A 14,476-nucleotide genomic window follows, 5' to 3' on the forward strand; every position below is an offset into this window, starting at 1 on the left:
TGTGGGTCCATTGGTACATTATGTTTTGATTATAGTCAGCAAGACTCGATGCCAACTTCTTTCCCTGCTGAAGGCATAACATGTCGAGTCTCAAGTCTTAGAAAGTGTCACAAAATGTGGACCAGAGTAACATCAATTTTAATTTGAGATGGCAACATGGACCTGTAGATCTGTACAGGGCCTGTAGAGTTGCAGACTTAAGGACCCAAATGGTTCTTGAAAATTTTAGCTTATTTCTAATACTGCAGCTTTTGAAGAATCAAAATTTGCTGTGAGAAGACAATTGGAACATCAGCTTTAGATTAACAAAGTGAATTCTTCATTCCTTGGTCAGGGTCTTAGCTAGAAATTTAGGTTTGCCCCTCATTTGAATAAAAATGCCTGTCCTAATTTGACCTTAAAACAGACCTCTACAGTCCATTGGGGGTTCAAAGAGTTCAAATATGCCTTGCTATGGCCTTGTTTTGCAAAACTGGTCTACTAAAAAGGTCAACAGCCTTTGTCAATACCTACAATTATAATGCATCATCTGTCAAAGGCATTAATTCTGCCCGTCCCAGGAGCAAACTCCCCGTCTAAAATGACGGCCAGACGGGTGGCTAGCTAAGACACTGTCCTTGGTATAGAATAAAGAGTGTTGAAATGTTGAGTCTTTTCTCTTACCATGATCTCATAACTTCTTTTCATGTTCTTTTCTATCATCAACCTTCTTTCTATCTATCTTATTCCGTGAAGATCATTGACAGTGAGGTAAAACCTTTCCCTCCAGGATATACATAAATCATAGGAAGCTTTTTATGTTGTATGGGCTTATAATTATATGAAACAAATAAAACATGTCTGACATATGTGATGCGATCAAGCAAAATTACACTAGTCATGCTCAGAGTTTTATTTTGTTGAAAAACCCATCATAATTAGACTTTATATCATTCCTTAGATATGGCCATTTTAGTGTTCATCAGAACAATAAAATACAAAGGAAGGTGAATTCTATTATTGGCTATATCTCAAAGTCAATATTCCTGACATCTGACTCATTTTGCTTGATCACATCACATACATTCTATCGATTCCACACCACTAATATAGTCTCCTATATTTTTCTGCATAAATGACAACTATTGATCCTTTTTCTCGGTATAAAGCAACAGGTTGTTCCAAATTTGCATTTTCTTTAAAGACTAACATATAGGTAGATATAAAAGATGAAAAAAAGATGTTTTTTACATTTTACTCAAAATTACATGAAGGTATAATTTCAACTCAAATACTCCTTATAATTTGCTAACAAAGGCTGTCATTTCAACAGGCACAATTGATCTCACATAAAGGTTACTTTATTTAGTGGTGTGGACACGCATGCATTTTAGAGCAACACTTGATAGTTTAAAAAAAAATTGACAAGAAATCAGAACCTATTACAACTGAATGTTCAAGTATGCAACAGCTAATGTTTGGCAGTGCTGGCTACTTTTACTTTTTGAATGAGTGTGATGAAACATGATAAATGTGTGTTAACTACATTAAAGCATTGGAAATGAGAAAATTAGTAACCACATTGCAATAGAAATCTTCATATATATATATATGCTTCGTTGCTTATTGGTAACAGTGTTCTTGCTGTTGGTTGTAGCTATTTTATATATATTTTTATTGTAGCTATTTGTGTAATTTTAATTAAGTTAGCTTAGTGGATTGGTACATGTGTCAATTATGTCTAAACTGTAATTAAATCTTGTGAATTGTGAATAAATTTGCTATGAGTTTGATGTATGAGAATTTATATTTTTTAGAATATTATTGTTGCAATTACAATTATGACACCTTTGTTTTCTTTTATGTGAAGCGTTCATATGAGGAGCGTATCCGTGGACAAGCCCGTAAGAAGTGGTTGGCTCAAATTCAGCAGGCTGCTGAGACAAGTGGTGCTAGTATGGATCCTGTTTACAAGTCTGTCTTTAATTCACTCTATAAGGTAAAAAACAACATAATATCACTTAGACAGTGCATGATCTGAGGTTACTGTTCCAAACCCAGGCTACTTTTTGTACATTACAATGCATATATCCCGCAGTATTATGGCCCTCTATAACAATACACTTACTGTTCGGAATAAAGCGTAGTATCAACATGTTCGTCAATAGCCTTAGACAGAGCTTGTTATGATATCACGGGCAGAAATATTCAGAAATTGCCTAGGAACATTGGGTTATTCCAGTTGAAATCCATACTGTTCTTAATCTTTGACACAGGGAGTTTGAATTTTATCTACATTCCCTATGTGGGAGATTAAGGTCATGTCTTCCATAGGGGTGTAGGCCTATGTATTTTATTTCAAATGCCAATCAGGATATCCCTTCTATGTCATCAGGAGGATTTCATATGTGTAAATTTGATAAGATTTTTTCAAACAGAATTTAAAAGCAAAATTTAGGCCATCTTATTGTTATATAAGATTTTTATCAGTTACAGTTCTCTCTTTTTTCTCCTGATTTCATTAGGATTCTGAGCAGCATGGTCGTGGCAAGCGTATCAGTGGTAACATAGCCATGTTAGAGCGTAATGATACCGCACCAGGTAGAGGCCCAACTTGTCTTCGTTATGTTGCATCTACTCCAGATGATGCGCATTTCATGGTCAATAAGATCATGTATAGGGACATGAAGGGAATAAGGTAATGACTGGAATATCAAGGACAATATGTCCATCTTGATATTATATAATTACATTTTATACTTATCAAAGATGGGAGGGTTTGCCTCTTCTATAGAAGCTAAGCGGTGCCCTTGTGGTTATTGTATTATACTTTGTATATTATTGTCGGTTGAATCATTAATTCATACATAATTAATAGATAACTTAGTAAGTTAACTAGTTGGACAGTCAGATGGTTATTTAATTAACTAGATGCTAGGTAGTCAGCTGCTTGTTACCTTTAGTTTGTTCAAGTCATTCATTCCAGCCATACAAATACGTATACATTTATTCATAATCTGTTTCAATTAATGTTTGCCAAACCTCTTCTTTTTTAGACATAGTTTTGTCAATTTAGGACTCAGTACATCACACTAAGTAGTTTTTTCTGTGTAATTCTATCACCAGAAAGAGATTCACCTAAATGTGTGGATAATATTATAAATTAAGTTTAATATGGATGTATTTTTGTGTGAATTACTTGATATATTTTAGCTTTACATCAGTGGATAGTGGTAAACCAATTCATGTGCCTCGAGTACAAAACCATGGCAACATCATGTTCTGGAATCCAGAGAGACAAGAAGAGGTAAGCATGCAGTTGAACTATATGCTTATGGCATCTACTTTGTTAATTGCTTTGTTAGTGTCAAATTGATTGCTAAGGCCTGATGCATTCATCTGTGTTGAGATGGATGGAAAGAGATAGGAATGTTGTCAAGGTTCAGTTAGATGAGAGACTGATGATGACCAAATTAAAACCTCTATTGCATTATAGTATTTTGTAAAGATCTTTAGCACTGGCTGACTGCTTGCCCTGATCATCTCGTAAAAAGAACTAGGTCACCCTGCATCATGTGATGCTACGCAGCTTGTTCAGCGAATGAGGTGCTGATGTGATGAATGATGTGATTTAATTTAACCAATCAGAACATCACTTCCTGTTTATGCTGTAAACTGCGCCAAACATGGGCAGTGCGCACGGTCTGTGTAAAATACTGTAATCTAACATGCCTTCTCTATGAAATGATACACTTTGGAAATGAGTAGCCTATGTAACCCTCTACTGTCATGTATCAGTTTTATTTCAAGAAATCCATTGATGACTATGATCCCACCAAAGTAAGTCTGCTTGTGTGATACAATCAAATGTGTGAAATTACATTGTTTTGACTACAATTTGTGTGTGATTCAGAAAGCTGCACATACACAGTCAGATTCCTCAGGTATGGGTACTAAATGCATCTTTAAGGGGAGTTATGTGCGATCTATTTCCCATATCTGGTACATATATGCAACAACTTCATACCATTAGCTCTGACGCTATATACTATTACCCAAATGATGTGTATTCATTGGAAGCTGAATACTAAGTACACTGGTAAAGTGTTGCATGGTACATACATGTGAATGGGATACACCATTACAGAGGAGCTTGGCTTTGTCTCTGGTGGGGGTGATTTGCCTTAAATCTGTTTTAGTGTGCATGTTACAGGTATTTGTAGTGACTGACTGACCATTGATTGATAGAAAGTTACAAATATCACAGCAATTTAGCACCATCTTTGAACACCATATCACATGTTTGCCGTTGTTGAATGTAGCTACCATCACGTGTGTGAACACTAGTATATAGTATAGAGACATACAGATATATACCCATCCACCCATTCCACACATACCCCAAACACACCCCACCCCACACACCTGTTCATAAATAAACACACATAGTTATTCACAGAACAATCAATGTGTTGCATTCACAATAGTACTGACAATATTAGTTCCATGTAAATCACTGAACAAGTGAGTCAAACCGTTTTTCACCTTCCCTATTTCAAAGTGTAGTGTTGATAATGGCACTTTTTATCTAGCTGTAGTATTTTCATTTTGACTTACACCAGCCATGTATTGCCACATTCTATCATTACATAAGCAATTCCCCCAAGAGTAATTCAAAATGAGTAGATCAGGCGGATCAACCTTTTTAGGGAGGGAGCACTTCACACTTTGTATAATGTGCTAAGTATTTCTGTTTTATTTGTATGTGGTGAAGAAGCTATCAGAATGTCTGGATCATTTACCAGTAACATTACCAATGTTAATTTTGAAGGAATATTTAGGATTCCATTCCATCTGTGTTTGATGTTAACAAAAGACCAGGGCAAAAGATACTGTTTATTTTGTATTTTTTTCTATTTGCTGTGAAGTGATTAAACCAGTATGTAAAGTAAGTTTGAGAATTTTGCACCACATAACAAGAGCTGCAATATCGTACATTGTATAGCTGCTTCAGAATAGTACCATTTGAAGTAGATAACTGCAGTATGTGTATATCAGATGAAAACAGATGAGTATGTATATTATTGTGAGAGTAAACCAACCCCTGACCGGTTGACTCCATCTCATCACTTTTGATGAGCATATGTTGGAAGCAGTAAAGATAACAGTATCCGTTTGTAATATCATTTATTTGTGTCCATTTGTAGGATCGGCAGGGATCTTTTATAGTGATACCACTGAAGGATCATCGTAAACGAGTTTTTGGTACCATGGGTATTGACACATTAAATGATCCGCAAGAGAAAAGCATCTTTATCACTCATGAGATCAGCTTCTTCCAGGTATGTTTAGGGCTTTGTTAATGAAGGGAAGCTGTTTGAATGACCGAGGAATTGTCATTTGATTTAGAAAATTTATATTACAATGGATAAAAAAGTATTTAATATTGATCACCAATGAGTGTAGCTTTGTTCAGGAAGGTCCAGAACTTGTTGATGAGAAGCATGACTGGGTAACTATACCACTTTTTACCCTGATGTGGCAGTGTACTGATGCCACTACCTCATCAAGGTGAAAATGGTATAGGGGATGAGAATACCATCATACCTAGGGGGAAATATCTTCAGAAATGGAATGTTGAAAAAAGTAGAAGTTAACCTACCACATGCAAACCAAACATTTAATTCCAAGTCTTTAAGGGCATTCTGGGTACAGAAATCTTGATTTTTGTTTTACACACTAGGGATCCATGTCACTAACATCGTAAGTAATAGGGATTTACTACAGGGACCCTTTGTAAAGATTAGTAAAAGAGTATTTGTTACTTGAGTTACAAAGAGTTAAATGTTTTTGGTTTTGGTGATGTACTCCCCTGGACTGATCTTCTGACCAATTCTGAATTGTTGTCCTTCATTTATTTTGTAAACATTATTTTAGGGTGTAGCTAAAGCCTTCAGCTCAGCTTTCCAGTATGTTGACATTCGTCGCAAAACACTCAGAATAGCTGAAAGTGCAGTTTCTTGGATTCATAGACGTAGCCCTCATGTACAGGAGATCAGTGTGTATATAGTAGAACCAGATGACAAGGTAATATCACTGCTTAAAACAGTTTGGTTTCAAACTTAATTCTTTGATATATACTTTTTTTTAAATATCAGTATACATAGTTACCCTTGTATTTGATTGTTTTGTGTATTGGTAGTACAGTTCATGGAAGCTTAATAATTGTTATAATTGTTTGTAATAAAAAGTCCCATCAAAATGTTGCAATTGTAGCAACGCAAAAGAAAAAAAAGTTTTAAGTTCATTCAAAGATCTTGGACTCTGTATAATAGCCCCTTGTGTATTGCTAAGGGAATCCGGTATATCAGATGGGCACACATAGGGACCACATAAGGCCCCAAATCAAATGATAATTGCATTTGTAAAACATGAACTTACAGCTAGTTCTTAGCACCTGTTTTGCAACAAAGTGTTACATGATAATTGCATGCAGCGTCTATTTAAAATCAAAGTTAGCCAGGTTGATGGCAAAATATTACAAAGTTACAAACCTTGCAGAGAGAGGACTCCCCTAGTCTAAACTTTTAAGGAATGAACAATAGTTATGTAGCCCCTTAATTATGTAGATTTCTGCAAATGTGGTCCTTTTACACAATTTGTCAAGCAAGGTAAGTCACATATCATACATACAAGCATTGCATACATGTACAATTTGTAATTGTCTCTCCCTTTACTGAAATGTATTAATCCTAATGAGACCAACTCTGCCATGCTTGTATGGAGGGCAAAATAGTGTACCTCCAGATTATTTTGCTATGAGTCTGGAAGAGAGTAATGTATTGTGCGGTTAATGCGCACTATGTGGACTTGCACAAACATTTGTAATGCTCAAGCTCCAAGATGCAAATTACATTTGATAGCTGGTTTTTGCCAGAGGTACACTATTTGGTCTCCAATCATGACAAACCAATATGGTAGATTTACCATAGCATTAATGGTGCCATCTTTGTGCTCTGTGGCTCTAATCTCTTTGATTAATCCAGAAAAATAATTGTTAACCTCTTCCAATATAGTCTGTCTTTCACTTATTTTCTGTTTACTAAAACTAATATTTTAATTGATATGTCAACATTTAGTTCACTTCAGTTGTGTGCACAGTATGTTTTACCTTGACAAACATTTGGCGATGGCAAAGGTTTTTTCAAATGTATGTGTGAGCAAATTAAAAACGTTTGGCAAATGTTTGATATTGCTAAATGTTCAGGAAAAGCAAGTGTGTGCCAGAATTTGTTTTTGTTGTACCGGTATGATATTTAATGTAAATCAAAATGGGAATAATTACTGTAAAAACAATAATCAAAGTTTCTCTATCAGCAAACTAAAAAAAACCTGTTTGATTCTTATATAGTCTTACAGCAACTCACAGCAGATAATTGTTTGCAATCTTGCTTATGTTCGGCAACCACAACTATCAATGACAATTTAATTGCACTTTTCTTAGATCACATTCTTATTAAGAAAAACAAGACATGGTTCCTTTATTAACTCCATCTTTATTCACTTTTCTTCCTTTGCACTGTTTGCTGTGTTTTATTATTTGTATGTTCGTTTTTGTGTTCATTGTTTTGTAGGAGTTTAGCAGCTTGCAGGGCCGAACAACACGAACACGAAATAAAAAAATGGCCAAATATATTGAAGAAGATGTAGAAACTGTTAAGGTTAGGGATCATCAGTATGATAATAGGGAATATATAATGAAATATGGCTAGCTTAGAATCATACTAAAGATACCACCTTCCAATTAGGTGGAAACCTTTGACACTGAAGTGTATAAATTCAAGAGCCAGTAGGTGTATGTTTGCTGTCAATTGTGGACATTTGTATGAAAACACACCTTCAAACATGGACACACAAAGTTATGTGATAAGAGTAGGAATACATTAAATGGCATTTGAGTCCACAATTCTGATTTTGCCATTGATTTTGTAACAACCCAGAGAAATAATACTATAATTACAAAACAACATGAGCCACACCTTGAAGCAATATTCCTGTTTACCTCCTTTGAGTCTGGTAGATCTGAAATTTGGTAGGAGTGAATGATGATTTACAGCTTAAAATTTGGAATTTAGGTTACTTGATACTTGTCAACAACTGAATGTATCATCTCAGCATATTGTAAGTGTATGTAAGTATTGTAAATGCTGCACCTAATGTCTTGTGTGTCCTCAATGACACATTGCATGTTTACTAATGTTTGTATTAACTCACACCCTTGTGCATCTTTTCCAATAGTAAACACGTTAAGTGGTTTATTTAATTGCCGTCTTATAGAATACTGAATCTTTTATGTGGATTTTGTTTTGGGAGCAAAATGAAATTTTGCTTATGCAATAATAGTTTCCAAAAAGTATTATTATTAATTTTATTTTGAAACATAGATTGACCAATGTCCAGACCTATATATACTACATGTGTACTAATAAACTAATGAGTTTGCATGCTGAATATGATCTTACCTGTATTTGATGTTAAATAATTTTTTTTTATTAGGAAGGAGCTATTCCTCTTCTTTTATTCTCAACACAAGGCCACAACATTGGACTAATAAGCAGTTATGTTTTGTGACATGATGACTGCTATTGACAATTCTATGTACCTATATTGTTTGTTTGTTTATTTATTTGTTTGTTACAAATCTGTTATTTTTGTAGTTGGAAGACTTCATCTTAAGGAGGATGCTAACAACGGACAAAGCTGGCAATATTGAAACACATGACCATCCTACCAAACTTGAAAGGAAAGAAAATCTTTTCAGGTAATGAACATGCAATATTTCTTGTTTTATGAGTGACTCATATCATCCTTTTGAAGAAAATTTAGCAGTTTTTATTTGTAGTTTGAAAGACCCACATCAGATTCCACACCACTAAATAAAGCAACTTACATGTATAATATTTTTCACACTGATGTGGCAGTGACGTTGAAGCAGCTGTTTTACGCATGCATCTATGTGGTGTCTGTAAGTGCGTGCGTGCAAATGCCAGCACTTTGAGCATCCGCTAGCTACTTGAAGCTGTGCAAAATGGAATGCGCACTGACGTCACTGCCACATCCGGTTGAAAAATGGTATAGCAGAATGATGATGTAAGGGCAATCATCCTTGCTTAACTGGCAGCAGTTGCCCTGGTCATATTGAGAAAAATTATAATCTTTAAAAATTTGTGTTTCGGTGCAAATTTGTCATCAAATCATAAGTAAGGGCCTATTGCAGAACTATTTGAGGAGAAATTATTTTCTGTGGCATTTCTGGGAAAATTTGGGAGATGTTTTAGAGATACAAACTTGTCAATAATGTAGTAATGTGGATTCAGGTCTGGGTGATTACAAAACATTAATGGGTTGTATCTCAAAATTTCAAGCTTCACCATACACTTTTTTTAAAAATCTACATAGAGCTTGGTCTTTAAAAAACGTACATTGTAGCAACTAGTCGCTCAATAGCTGAGAAAATTACATTCGAGTAGCTGCCATTTAACATAGTAGGTTATTATTGGGGAATGTATTTGTGGTGTATATCCACAGTGTACTCAAAAGTGTTGGTATAAATATGCATGATTAAAAGTGTGTCACTCACTGCACCAGGTTAAAAAGCACTGGAGATCAGTATAGGGTAAGTATGCAAACAAGTCATTACTTACATGTATATAGAATAGAAGAAATCTGTATTTGAACACCTAAGAATGATTCAAACTTACCTTAACTCTTAACAGGGATTACCTGTTCCGATGCGTAGACAACTCTGAGACCATTACAGCTGATGCATATGGACATCGCCACACAGCCTTCCCACTTAGAGATTCTGAAGGTCATTGTGTGGCTCTGGTAGATATTAGTATCGGTGATCTGAAGCATCTACCATCTCATGAGAACAAAGAAGTGCAAAGAATGCTGAAGCTCTTGCAGTATGCCCATAAAGAGGTTTCTTTGGAGACAGAGGGAAAGGAGCAAAAGGTTGTGCTAGGTAAGAGTGATCTATTTGAATTGTAGGAAATGAGATCATGAAATTGATTTTTTGTTTGTTTAATTATTTTGCAAGCTGGTTTATATGGTTATGTATTAGTTATTTAACAAAGCTTAAATTGCCCTTCTGCCATAAGCAGGATCAGCTACTCACAACCTGGCAAATGGAATTGTATATTGGATAATGTTACATAATTTGTTTCCACCTCCCATTCATATTACTGTTAGTTCAAGGTTCTACCTACAAAATCTATGCATGATCATGCAAAGAATGTATTATTTAAAGTCCTTATTCCATCTTTGTGTATGGTTCAGAAATAAAGTTTTATAAAACAAACTTGAAGAAATGATCACATTGCTGAAAATGTCAAAAGATATCTTAAAATTGAGTGGGCTAAAATTATAACCATATGTTAATAATACATTTTGTTCGTATTTTCCAACAGAGGCTGAGAAGAACAGTGAAGAGTCGCGCATAGATATCATGTTTGACCGTATCATGTTGACTGATCTGAGAGAGACTGTTGGCAAGCTGAATCTGAGAGCTTTTGCTGAGCTAAAGAGCTATAAAGACCCTCCAAAGGTGATCCATGATATATTAGCATCTGTGTTGAGCCTCTTCTATCAAGATAAATCAGAGGTGGGCGGAGAATTGGAAGAGTATAACAACTGCAAGCAGGTAATTATCAGTCTACAAGGGTGTATATTCTATTCATATCACTAGCAATTTACTGCCATTTGCCATAGCTTTGGTCAACATATTTCAGTAATACTCACTTGGTAAAAGGATGCAACTAAAGTTCGGCTTATGTAAGGCGGAAACTATTTGGCTTTTGTTGCTGCGCGCATCAATAAAGTCCCAACTCACGCTTGGGTAAATTCACATAAGCGTGTGCCAGTCACACATTACGCAGCGTAAGCATTGCGCCCAACTACGTGCATGCCATTCTAACGGTGTTATGAGTCTTATTTTTTCTGCCTCATAAACCAAACAAACTTAAGTAAAGACAATAAGACAAAGATATTTTTCTTTACGAAAGTATGCATGTGCCATACTGATAACCAACCAATGGCAAAAGACAATCAGTGTTTTAATCTCTTTGTATGCTATAACCTTTTTCATGGGAGTCATAAAGAAACAATACCATCAATCATGGTAAAGGAAGTAAATTGTAAGTGATAAGTAGCAGATATACCTATCCTGTTACCATATTGGGGCCCAATGTAATGGATAAAAAGACAGATTGTATTGAAGCTCCAGGTTGCCCTTTTTTTTAGATTAATACCAGAAAAGTGAAAGTAATTGTTTCAGTTTTGTCATTCTAGTTAATTCTATAATCTGTTCCAACTTTGATAACACATCTTTCACTTTCAAAGGGATTTGATGAGGCAGGTGCCATGTTCAATTCTTAACAATTCAATGCTCTATTGATTACATTTTCTTCGTTGCATTCGCACCCATAACCCTCCTCTGACAGTGAATGGAATTGGTCCAGCATGACGTCACAGGGTGTTACCCTTACTGGAACGTATTACTCCTGGACTCCTAGAGAGAGAGAGACAGACAGACAGAAAATGGTGGACACCCCCCCCCCCAAAAAAAAAGACTCCTACAGATTGGTACTTACATGCTATATTATGTTTACTTTCAGTATGTGAACCAGGATTTAATCAAGAAGATTGAGGAATTTGATCCCACAGCCCTTGAAGCAATAGGTGCAGTCAATAGAGTTGCAGCAAGGCTAAAAGGTAGGGACAAAGACCAGCAGCATTTCACAGAGTTTGATTTGTCAATATGGCATACAGCTTACAGCTAGGAACTTATTATTATTATTTTGATAATCTGCTGTGTACCCGATTTCAAGGAAATGTCAAGGTATAAGCCAGGTGTGTAAGCCACAAGGCATAAGCCATAAGGTGTAATACAACAATTCTTGGGATAAATGTGCTCACATACCATGTGTACCAATGTGGTCCTGCCCTCCTGTAGGATAAATGTGCTCACATACCATGTGTACCAATGTGGTCCAACCCTCCTGTTAGGTGACTGAAAATGGTTGAGAATTTCTTATATGCTAAAAAATTATGATGGGCTTCTTATTCTCCATTAACTGCATTCGTTACCTAAGTAGAATATACAAGCTGAAGTGTTAATATGCTGATTTTTTTCCTTGAAGAGGCCCAATTTATGAAAACAAAACTGTTGACTGCAGGCATGAGAATTTTCCTACTTTTGCAGGATTTCCTGCTTTTTGTGGTCAAAATTTCCGCACTTTCTTTTAATTTCAGCCCGTTTTGGGCCTTTTTAGCCTCATTTCACGTGCTTTTTCAAACTTTTCACATTTTTTCACGGATGATCATTCTCATGCCTGTGACTGGAAATACTTTCAAATGAATGTTCATACATGTTGGCAGTTAAAACAGAAGATTAGTTGAAACAATCAATCATCATAAAATATATCTTTGAGATCCATAAAAATGAACTGATTTTAATGCAATTTCCTTTACATTACAGAGGTACCTCATGGTGCCGTTGCCAAGCATGGATCTCTACCAGCACAGCATTTGTACAATTGGGCTTTTGTTTGCTTGTCTCTACTGGAACATACCAGCAAGATGAAGATGAATCAGAAACAACCATTGGCAGATACCCCACCACCAGGGTCAGCTATGTCTGGAGGAATCACAGAGCAGTAGAGTGGGAGGAGTGGGTGTGGAGCTTAAATATGGGCAGTATATATATTTTCTGTTGGTATTTGGGACCATTTAGGCTCACAAACATAAGCTACATTTACAGGGTACTACTGTCCTTCAATAAATATCATTGATAGTTCTTGAAGTTGAAATTCTGTTTTCATGGCTGTCAAAGTGCTTGAAATTGATGAAATTTAAATAATTTCTTATTGTTTTGTCAAAAGCCTGATCTGTAATTAATGATACACTTTTGGTAAGTTTGTCAATAAATATTGGTCCTTGAAATAGTTTTGACGAATATATGAACCCTGCATTAATTCATGTCATTTTGTATATTTCTCAAAATGCTTTCTTTAAGAGCCAATACTAGATGCTATGCGCAGGGCATTATCTCATGACCTAATTGTTATCGCTGAATAATTTAGCTAATTGACAAGTAATGAACAAAGGTATCATAAACATATTGCCATGAAGATGTTCTTGGAAATGTTATCCTAAAAATAGCATAGACAAGTTCATTGAGCTGAAGACAAGGTTGAGACTAATACGCTCTTATATTGAAACTTTGTTGCAATAAATTAGTCCAGTTGTCAGGTCAGTATTTCCTGACTTGGGAGCTTTGAATCTATATTGTGTAAAAGACTGTATATACATGTGTATATATATATTGTAAATAGGATGTGTAATTATGTGAAAAAAATGGTGAAGTTTATATATACTTATTGTATATAACTTATAAGTTGTTTTAAGTAGCAAGGAGTTGCATTTAAAATGCAATGAATTTAGTGCAGGTCATAAGAGATTAGACCTAAAGAGAGCTGACTCCGCCATGTTTGTGTGTCGCCATGTAGGGCAAAATAGACATCTCCAGATTATTTTGCCATACGCCTGGTAAAAAAGTGTGCTTGCTTGTTTGTGTTTGCGAGTAGTGTGTTGTACCAATAATCTGCACCAGTGCAAACAGGCTCATGCTGTTCAATTCTTGGGGTACATTATTTTGGTGACAAACCAAGAATGGCAGATTTACTATAGCTTTACGCATGAAGCAATTCTGAGTCCTTTCTCTTTGAGTCTAATATATTGTACAAGTTGCATCTTCCACCTGAGTATACGTATTATGCACATCAAAATTTAACATAATAGATTGAATTTGAATTCAACATATTGCTTCTTCCATCCAAATATTCATGTAATGCAAATCAAAAATTATACTTTGTTTGCATCTTCTGTCCAAATGTGGTATGTACATTTAAAATCAAACATAGCATTAGCAATGCAACTTCCGTCCAAATGTACATGTTCTACAGGAATCGAACGTACTGTAAAAATATTCCGTCCAAATATTAAGTGATTCAAAATGGAACATGTTTGCATCTTTCGTCCAAATTAATATGCAATATCCATCCACTGTGAAACATTTTGTATCTGTGTATCATGAATCAAACACTCATCACCATCCAAATCTTGTCTGCATCACATACTACCGTATCTGGTGTGATTTTTTTTTATTACTGTCATCTAATTGTGATGAAATACACTGTAAAATTAATTTTATATATTAAATTTCAGGTATAATCACACTATTACAATTGCATGTCCATTCACAAAAGAAAGACACATGCTGAAATATAAAATAATATGAAATACAACAATGACAATAAAATTCACACAAGGCAGCATGTGATGCAGACAACGGAATGGCACATTCTTATTGTGGAAGTAGATCCAACCAAATGGTTAGTTTTAACTGTTTAGATGTGTCCCCTTGTAATTTTGA

General features: G+C 35.3%; 1 protein-coding gene across 3 annotated transcripts in view; it reads left to right on the forward strand.

Moving 5' to 3' along the window:
* Nucleotides 1-14,184, forward strand: part of LOC140155881 (EF-hand calcium-binding domain-containing protein 5-like) — a 59,046-nt gene extending 44,862 nt beyond the window's left edge. Inside the window, exons 12-23 of one of the 3 annotated variants that reach the window (XM_072178878.1) lie at nucleotides 1,850-1,978; nucleotides 2,505-2,677; nucleotides 3,193-3,286; nucleotides 3,778-3,819; nucleotides 5,187-5,321; nucleotides 5,917-6,066; nucleotides 7,614-7,700; nucleotides 8,697-8,800; nucleotides 9,756-10,006; nucleotides 10,452-10,684; nucleotides 11,658-11,754; nucleotides 12,521-14,184. In XM_072178878.1, the coding sequence (XP_072034979.1) occupies nucleotides 1,850-1,978; nucleotides 2,505-2,677; nucleotides 3,193-3,286; nucleotides 3,778-3,819; nucleotides 5,187-5,321; nucleotides 5,917-6,066; nucleotides 7,614-7,700; nucleotides 8,697-8,800; nucleotides 9,756-10,006; nucleotides 10,452-10,684; nucleotides 11,658-11,754; nucleotides 12,521-12,702 (1,677 nt within the window). In that variant the 3' untranslated portion in view covers nucleotides 12,703-14,184. The remainder of the gene's footprint in view (nucleotides 1-1,849; nucleotides 1,979-2,504; nucleotides 2,678-3,192; nucleotides 3,287-3,777; nucleotides 3,820-5,186; nucleotides 5,322-5,916; nucleotides 6,067-7,613; nucleotides 7,701-8,696; nucleotides 8,801-9,755; nucleotides 10,007-10,451; nucleotides 10,685-11,657; nucleotides 11,755-12,520) is intronic. The other 2 variants (XM_072178880.1, XM_072178879.1) reach the window with 2 other exon arrangements.
* Nucleotides 14,185-14,476: the final 292 nt, after the last annotated feature.

This window comes from Amphiura filiformis, chromosome 6 (genome assembly GCF_039555335.1).
Source record: "Amphiura filiformis chromosome 6, Afil_fr2py, whole genome shotgun sequence".
In the NCBI taxonomy this organism is placed as follows: domain Eukaryota; kingdom Metazoa; phylum Echinodermata; class Ophiuroidea; order Amphilepidida; family Amphiuridae; genus Amphiura; species Amphiura filiformis.